The following is an 8,935-nucleotide window of genomic DNA, read 5'->3' as shown; positions in this document are numbered from 1 at the left end:
GTTTAATCTTCAAGCACAGTTTTCCCTCTGATTGTTCCCCGGAGACGATCATTTTAGAGCACTGCAGACAAATGCATCTGTTGCATTGTTATGTGAATCTCTGTTGTGATGATTGCATGTTTTTTTGAGAAAGTGTCATGCACAACATTAAATGCATTCAAAATGAGATGTTCTTTGCTCATGTCCTTTTTTCAAGAAAATCAGATGCATATTGATGCATATTCATATATGTGATTTACAAGGCATATTCCCATTTTTTATAATGAACTGGCTTATGAAAGAGACACCGTGTTTCTGTGTCTTTCCTCTGTTGCCAAGCCAGCTGGCAAACACTTCCATTTGCATGCATTAGCAGCATATTGCCATGGAGCTCAAAGGAGTACTGGGATTGCTGAATACAGACGAATCTGTAATTAGGTTCACATCCAGTATACAGGCCCCAACTAATACAGAGAAGTTCCATTTTAGATGTACCAAATTCATCTTTATACTGCCTAAGGAGCCTGTGGGCCTAGCCATAAAAATGCATAAATGACATTTAATTTAGTCACACAGGTGCAAAACAAAATTTGGATCATCATTCCTTTTCGAAGTCTGATACGTAATATATTGGGTTGAATACTGCAATTAAATTAAACAATCTTAATGAAACCTCTGCTCTGCTTGGCATGCTTCCCAGGGCCCAATTATGCAATATTACTTTAGGTTCATCAAGTGTGCAGAATCGTTCCATACTATCTAACCCTTTGAGTAGACAGAAATTCATATTACATGCTGATATCAATAATAATGTTAAAATTAGTGGTGTATAAATTTTTGTTTACATAATACACATGTGTGTACTGTGTAAATTTATTATGTATATATAAAGACGCACACATACAGCACATATTTTGAAAATATTTACATTTATTTACATGTATATATTTATACTCATATAAATTATATTTAATATATAAACATATTTTTCTTAAATATACACATGCATGTGTGTGTATTTATACAGTACACTCACATATATTATGCAAACAAAAACTTTATTTTGAATGCGATTAATTGTTTGACAGCACTAGTTAAAATATTAAAATATTCACATCAAATATTTAAGCTAATAGACAATAAATAATTCACAACAAACTCAAAAATCTGCTGAAGCTGGTTGCCTTAAAATTTTAAGTTGGCTCAACTTTTTTTTTTTTTTTTACAGTGTACTTTATCTCTGTAATTATAGGTGTTTGAGTCAAAAGGTGTTTTTTTTACAGTATATTGGGGGCCAATGGGGGCCATGGCCCCTAGTGTCCCAATGGCATATTATCAGATGGGGCCCATGTACCCCCCTGGTTCCACCGTCATGGTTGATGGTGGATTCGATGCTGGAGCTCGCTTTGGGCCTGGCACCAGTACTTCCATTCCTGTGAGTATTCCCAGTAAACACCCAGGAAGTACTATGTATTTAGCAACCTACAATTAAGGGAATATTTTACCCAAAAATTGAAACTTGATAAAAATCTACTCACTCTCAGGCCATCCAAGATTTAGATGAGTTTGTATCTTCATCAGAACAGATTTGGAAAAAATGTAGCTTTACATCACTTGCTCACCAATGGATCCTCTGCAGTGAATGGGTGCCGTCAGAATGAGAGTTCAAACAGCTGATAAAAACATTACAATAATCCACACAAATCCAGTCCATAAATTAACGTCTTGTGAAGTGAAAAGATGTTCGTTTGTAAGAAACAAATCCATCATTAAGGTATTTTAACATCAAACCTTTGCTTCCAGCTAAATATGAGAAACATGATTGCCTTTGTGACTGTGACACCTGCCCTATATAAACACAAATATTTTACATATAAATACCTAAAACTCAATTTATGAATATGCAATAACCTTTATTTTCACAGTATAAAGTGTGGCTTACAGAGACACTCGTTTTTGCGATAATATGAGTCACGAGTTTCTCTTTAACAGGGAGTGGCGTCCAAAAACTGATGCGTGCGTGACGTAGCTCCTCCCAACACAAATATACTCAAAGCGTAGCCCGACGAAAACAAGGAAGTAACCAGTAAAAAAAAAAAGACGAGGAACTTTGAGTAAATCTTATATTTATTGCCATATAAACGCAGAATTCGGACTGTTGAAATTCTCGTCCCCTAGAAAATATTATCTACAGTGAAGAACAATGAACAACAAAGGTAAATACACGATCACCTCCGCTCTTCTGCTATTTTGCTCAGCCGCTTCCTAGCAACTACCAACGGAGTTAGCCAGCATAACTGACTTACATAACAAACGATTTTACATACTGAACTCTTATTGATTATGTGCCAAAAACATCCGTCATCGACTATCTCCTGACGGACACTGTAATATTTAACGGGGTAGTGTCTTTTTTTAGCGGACTGGGTAATGTTTTGGACGGAAAACGGGTAAAGGGTGACTAGCGTTAGCTTGGCTGCTACAGCGCGATGACGTGATCGGAAAGGTGACCTCGTTAAGAAAACGAGACGCTCGCAGCATCAGTTTAATCATTTAATTAATCTAATTTAAGTGTGTTTCATCAATGTACTGCGTGGTATTCATTCAAGAACCATTTGTCTTATTTTTCTATTGTAATTCAGCTGTCAGTGAAGACTGGCCTTTTTGTCTCTGGTTTGTTTGTGTGTGTGTGTGTGAACGTGAACATACGTTTCCACATCCATTTTCTTATAGGAAGTCATTTGTAAATAATCATTTCTGTTTTGGTCAATATCACAAAACCTTTTAGTAAGATGTCTGGGTCGCTCCAAAATGATTTTGATTCTTTTGGGAATGTTTTATTAATTTTTTAATTTAATCCACATTTTAAGCCAATATCAATATCTTTAGTACAAAACCTAAACATTGCTGGCTACTTTACAGTAAATCAACTTAAGATTCTGTTGTGATATTAATTTTAAACCATTACCTGTCTTTTTTTTATTTTTCTCCGTGCAGGTTCATATCCACAACAAGCTGTTTACCCTCAGCAGAGCACAGCACCCGTTTATTCGCCTGCTATGCAAGTCCCTCCTCAGGTGTCTCCATATCCAGATGCCCCTCCTCCATACTCTGAGGTAACCAGTACTAATTACTCTTTCTCTGATTATGTCAATGTACAATATCTCATTAAAGCATTCAAACGGGTCTTTTAACAATGTCACATTTTAATCTAGTACTATATAAAAAAAACCAACTTGTTTTGGAAGCACTTCAGAAATGTAAGTTTCATTACTCAAGACTGCACGCTAAAGAGTCCCGCTAAAGAGTCTTCTGAGAACATGAATCATTTTTGGAAAATGCGCTTGATGAATCATCTGTTGTGATGCAAGTGCCACCACTCAGACAGACAAAGGCAATTTTAGCAGTTGTTAACATGAAACTCCTAGAGGAAAGAGGTATTCTATCTAGTATGATAGATTTATAACAAATTAATAAAGAAAAATGAAGCAGTAAGTCAGAAGAGGCTGTTCATTAAAGGGATTTTATCATGAGTTTTAAAACCTTAATAAAAACACTTAATTTTTATATAAAATTGCTGGAAAAGTGATATAATAAAAGAGATCATTGTTCAATAAAATGTTAATTTCATTAATTATAACTTTAGGCTATTATAAGGTTGCAGATTAGTGTTTAACTGCATTTTAAAATGGCTTTGAGTGCAGCTAATTAAAAAAAAAATATATATATATATTTTTTTATATAGCCTAAATTCTGTGTTTATTCCATACAAAAACAATTACAGTAATTTACGTTTTCAAATTTTGAAATGTTTCCATCTTGCAGGTTTATCAGCCCAGGTATATGGCTCCTCCCCCAGCCCCTGGACAGATGCCCCAAATGACCTCAGCTTACCCTGGTACTCAGATGTACATGCCCATGCATGCTCAGACTGTGCCAATGGGGGCCATGGCCCCTAGTGTCCCAATGGCATATTATCAGATGGGGCCCATGTACCCCCCTGGTTCCACCGTCATGGTGGATGGTGGATTCGATGCTGGAGCTCGCTTTGGGCCTGGCACCAGTACTTCCATTCCTGTGAGTATTCCCAGTAAACACCCAGGAAGTACTATGTATTTAGCAACCTACAATTAAGGGAATAGTTTACCCAAAAATGGAAATTTGCTAAAAATCTACTCACTCTCAGGCCATCCAAGATTTAGATGAGTTTGTATCTTCATCAGAACAGATTTGGAAAAAATGTTGCTTTACATCACTTGCTCACCAATGGATCCTCTGCAGTGAATGGGAGCCGTCAGAATGAGAGTTTAAAACAGCTGATAAAAACATTACAATAATCCACACAAATCCAGTCCATAAATTAATGTCTTGTGAAGTGAAAAGCTGTTTTAACATCAAACCTTTGCTTCAAGCTAAATATGAGACCGTAATTATTAATAAAGCCTCCAGTGAAAAAGTTGTCTTGTCTGAAACAGGAGATAAATATGCACAGATCAAGCACAGTTTACAACCAAAAACAGTTCTGTGGATTTTGATGTGAGAGGACAACAGGGGATGGACTTTTTCGCTGAAGGAAGCATTATATAAATGCATATCGTATTTTTGTCAGACACACTGGTTTAGTTAAAACATCTTAATGGATTTGTTTCTACAAACATGCAGCTTTTCACAAGATCTTAACTGATGGACTGTGATCTTTTATCAGCTGTTTGAACTCTCATTCTGAGATGTGATCTTGGATGGCCTGAAAGTGAATACATTTTCACCAATTTTTCATTTTTGGGTGAATTATTCCTGTAAGCAAATCCAGTTTATGTTGGAGGATCTGATCTGATTTGATTCATCGAGATGTGGGACAAAACATTTCATGTATACGTTTATTAGGTATTTAAGATGTATTTGTTGTATTTAACCATGCCATCATAATATGTTAAGAAATTATTTAGGATTTTTAGATTATTTCCTTCATTTTGAGCAAAATCAGGAAAATTATGTGTTATGGAAAAAAATTTTATCAGCTGTCAACCTGTAAGACTTTTGTGAAAATTATTTTATGTAAATAGAAGTAGGAGGTTGCACTAAACGTTTACACATTAATTAAAAATAAAATAAATCACAATGCGTGATTTTTTTTTTTTTTTTTTTCTTCACACTTCGGTAGCCTGTTTTGTCCCTTAACTCAATAGTCAGTTCACACAAACTTAGTGTGATTCCTTTAAGGTTCAGTCTGTTTTGAGATATAAGTTATGACTTCACATTTACTCTTGGCATATGTATATGTATTTAATTTACCTATTTGTCTTCACATTCAAGCCTGCACCTCCTGGACATCTCCCTAATGCGGCTCAGATGGCAGCCATGCAAGGTGCAAATGTGATGATGACCCAACGTAAGGGCAACTTTTTCATGGGTGGCTCCAGCGGCGGTTACACCATCTGGTAACAGTGAGCACCCCCCTGGGCCTGGACCGAAGCCCTCCTTCCTTCTCCCTGGTTCCCTTTACCTGTTCTCCCACCCCTGCCTCCTTTGGGGCTGCTTGGCTAAGCCACAATACTGATTTAATCTAATGGAATGTAATATTTTAGAGCCCCTTACTCAAGGTACAATACGCCGCTGTTGATATAATTGTGTAATATCGCAATTACATAATGTATAACACAATTATTGCGTATTCACAATTAAAAAGCGCATGATAATTGTAGGTTGGAACATCTAGTGATCATATGTCATCTACCATAATTATCGGTTGGCTAATTTAGAGAGTAAACAACTTTAAGGTGAAGACCAGGTCATTTTTACCTTTATTGACTCTTACAACTCCATTTTTGCAGTACATTTTCTAGTTTTTGGTTGTCTTCTTGAGCCAGAGATCATGCCAAGAGAACTGCCGAGTCAGTTTGATCATCTGTGTAAAGTAGCTATGCACTTGAAACTTTCTCTTTGAATAGTATGCTTAACTACGCCTTTCATTCATATTATGAAGGTATTGTCAGATATGTAAAATGCAGATTTGAGCACTCTTAATCAAAGAGAAAGATGTGTTTACAACTTCAAACAACGGCGGCGTATCGTACCTTTGGGCAAGCTTACATAAATATTATCAGGTGCCAAAACTGCACCATTATTTAAAAGCAAAGGAATTTACATATGAATGAACCTAAATGCAGTAAAAGAAAGAGAGAGAACAAGATTAACTAAACTGGTTCAGAAAAGTAGGATTTTTTTTTTTCAATATTTTCCCTCCAATGTCGGATACCCAGAGCTGTACATATAGCCGTTTCACTTAGTTTAGCGTGTGTTATATGTGTTCCAGCTATATGTGCTTCTACACAAAATTTTTAGCATTTTCCACAAAGGTAAAGTTGTTTACAGAGGTCAGGGTTTAATCAAGAGACAACTTAATTTCAGTATTTTAAATGATTTGGCACATCAAGGTTTTTTTTTAAATTTTTGTTGTTTTTGTGTGTGGGGAGCTGCTTGTACCAAAGATCTGGACTAGAATGCACTAAAAGCTTTTAGCTTTTTGTAAGTCTTCTGTCATAGTACATCTGCACACAGATTCATACTGAAATAAATAAACATATCATATTTAGATGATGGTGATTGCTTTCTGGGCAGAGCACACCACTGCTGTGACTGCATTTTCTAGGGGTTGTGTTTTAAAAATATATAAATGTTTCCTAGTTGCATCTTGATGTTTCTGCATGCACTTTTCAGTAGTTTTGTTCTTAATAAAGAATTTTCATTGTAAAATTTTTAGGAGTACTACAAGATTAATTTATGTGCACTGTCAACCAATTCTGAAATGTTTTTGCAGATTTCTTTTGTACATATGCTTTTAAATACGAATAACGTCAGTTATAATTGGTGCTGCATTGATGATTTTCAAAGCAGTGCGGTAATACGTAGCAGCAAATACAACGGCTGAAAAATTGTGGTGTTGATTTGTAAATGTTTCGCAAGGGATTAAAGTTTTCCTCTCTCTCTAGTCTCTAATGTGATTTAGAAAAATACCTGACAAAAAAAGAAAACCTCACAGAATGCACTGAGTTACACCAGCAGTTGTCTCCACCGCTTTTTGCGCTTCTGATTTATTTAATTGCTAAATCTTCATTTCTACTCCCAACAGTGATAGTGACCTTCAAAAGCAGTCGTTTCCTCTTCGACACTACACGCTTAAGTTCTGTAGCAGTTACCTGTATTAGCTGTGACTGTAAATCTAAAATGCTGCTTATTTTGCTAGATAGCACAGAGGTGAAATGCTTATAAATGCTTACTTAGGTTTATTCTCCGTACATTCACTGGTATCAAATTATTTTTGGTCACTATACCATATATATTTTCTGATTGAATTTTAAAATATAGGAAATTTTATGCTAGCCTGGCAAATGGGGCTCAATTTTAGGCTTTACATGTATCAGGTGCATCACTGGGTATCCGACACTTCAGTACCGTTCTAAAGGTTTTGCCCATTTGAATAAAAAAAAAAAAAAAGACCATTCAGGTAGTTTTTCTCTCTGCAAATAAAGGAAAAAAAGTTTTTTTGATGTAAAAAAAACAAAAAAACATGCCAAGTATGCTGGCATTGCCTTAGCACCATTTCTATAATTTTCTGTGACGTAGGCTTCTGACCTGGTAGTTTCCTAACCTGACTTTATGCCATTCTTTATTTAATCCCATTTCATTTATTATTGCTTTGCTAGGAAAATAACACAAGGCAAAAAACATGAGGGCAAAGCCTTCAGAACTCAATATCCGTTTCAAATTAGCGCAGCATTTTATCATGGCATGTGGCACCGTGTGTTTGTGTATGCAATGTAGCGGATACACTGCTTATCTTGAGCCTCAATACCATGACAGTCATGGATGGTATACGTCTATGTGGGCACTACAGTTCAGGGAACCCTTTTGATTTTTTTTTTCTATATATATAATATAAAAAGATTGTGATGGGTTAGAATGGATGCACACTGCAGCATCAAGGAACCGAGGTCCTTCCTAGTTTGCTACATGACAAAATGGTCTCCAATGAAAATGTGGTGCACTTAACTTTTTTTATACTAAACCTTAAGTATAAAACAAAATTTAGAATAAAAGCTATTTTGAATTTTGACAATCTGTGTTGTAATATGTCTTTCAATGGTTCGTGTTTATATTTTTTGTCTGCTGGGTTGTATATTTGGAGGTTTATCTCCAGGTTATTACAAATGTTTGTCAAAAGTCACCAGTTCACATTCACTCCAATGCAATAATGACTCTAGATCTTGGAGGTTTATATTTTTGTCAATCACAATCCAAAGAAGTTAAATAACTTACAAAATATAATTTTTGCACCGAAAAATTATTAGCACAGAATTGATTTCAAATTAAATCTTAATTTTGGTTTTACTAGCAATTTTCAACTGGCTAGAGACCTGTATTTGACATTGTATTATAATCAATAACTGCAGTATCATATTGATTGATTACTCAGAATCCGATATATAAATTACATTCATTTTCATAAGTAACATACGACTGGAACCCTGCACAAAAAATATCAAGTATCATATATGCATCTGATATTATGATCAGCATGTGTATGTTTTACAAATAATGACAGAGGTATAATATTTGGCACTGTTACGGCATGCCTATGTAACAAAAATACATTTTGAATTCTAAAATGTGTCAATTTAAAAAAAACAAGGAAAATACATTTAAATGTTTTACAAGGCACTGTAACAGTGGACTCTCCAACTACTCATAATCTAAGAATTCCGCCAATAAATAATAAAAAATAGTAATAAAAAGCTAGGCAAAATGATCAAAGGGAAAAGGCAAAATGAAAAGCCGCAAATTAACAGTATTTTGACTTATAACTGAATAAAAGCAAATTTGTACAGTGCCTCTAATGTTTGCCGTTTGATTGAGGTGCAGTGCCACACCTGAACGCTAGTAATAACTGATAATAATT

General features: G+C 35.2%; 1 protein-coding gene and 1 long non-coding RNA gene across 2 annotated transcripts; one reads left to right on the top strand and one right to left on the bottom strand.

Moving 5' to 3' along the window:
* Positions 1-1,271: 1,271 nt before the first annotated feature.
* LOC131532147 (uncharacterized) lies at positions 1,272-3,072 on the bottom strand. Its single transcript, XR_009268850.1, has 3 exons — positions 2,948-3,072; positions 1,518-1,612; positions 1,272-1,412 (listed from the first exon to the last, which is right to left on the bottom strand). It is a non-coding gene; the product is annotated as an uncharacterized LOC131532147 (long non-coding RNA).
* On the top strand, positions 2,011-6,967 carry dazap2 (DAZ associated protein 2). Its single transcript, XM_058763581.1, has 4 exons — positions 2,011-2,195; positions 2,977-3,095; positions 3,805-4,056; positions 5,293-6,967. Exons 1-4 carry the CDS (start codon positions 2,183-2,185, stop codon positions 5,419-5,421), a joined length of 513 nt encoding a protein of 170 aa, XP_058619564.1. The 5' UTR covers positions 2,011-2,182; the 3' UTR covers positions 5,422-6,967.
* The last annotated feature ends 1,968 nt before the right edge of the window (positions 6,968-8,935 follow it).

The sequence above is a fragment of the Onychostoma macrolepis genome, chromosome 23, assembly GCF_012432095.1.
Source record: "Onychostoma macrolepis isolate SWU-2019 chromosome 23, ASM1243209v1, whole genome shotgun sequence".
NCBI classification, from domain to species: Eukaryota; Metazoa; Chordata; class Actinopteri; order Cypriniformes; family Cyprinidae; genus Onychostoma; species Onychostoma macrolepis.
Note: the sequence above shows the minus strand (reverse complement) of the source record. Positions and strands in the feature narration are given on the sequence as shown.

What these genes read in the sequence shown, in the direction of transcription:
- dazap2 (XM_058763581.1), top strand. An exon ending in CCCCTCCTCCATACTCTGAG is followed by an intron (nt 3,096 to 3,804) that starts GTAACCAGTACT and finishes TCCATCTTGCAG; the next exon opens with GTTTATCAGCCCAGGTATAT. An exon ending in GCACCAGTACTTCCATTCCT is followed by an intron (nt 4,057 to 5,292) that starts GTGAGTATTCCC and finishes TTCACATTCAAG; the next exon opens with CCTGCACCTCCTGGACATCT.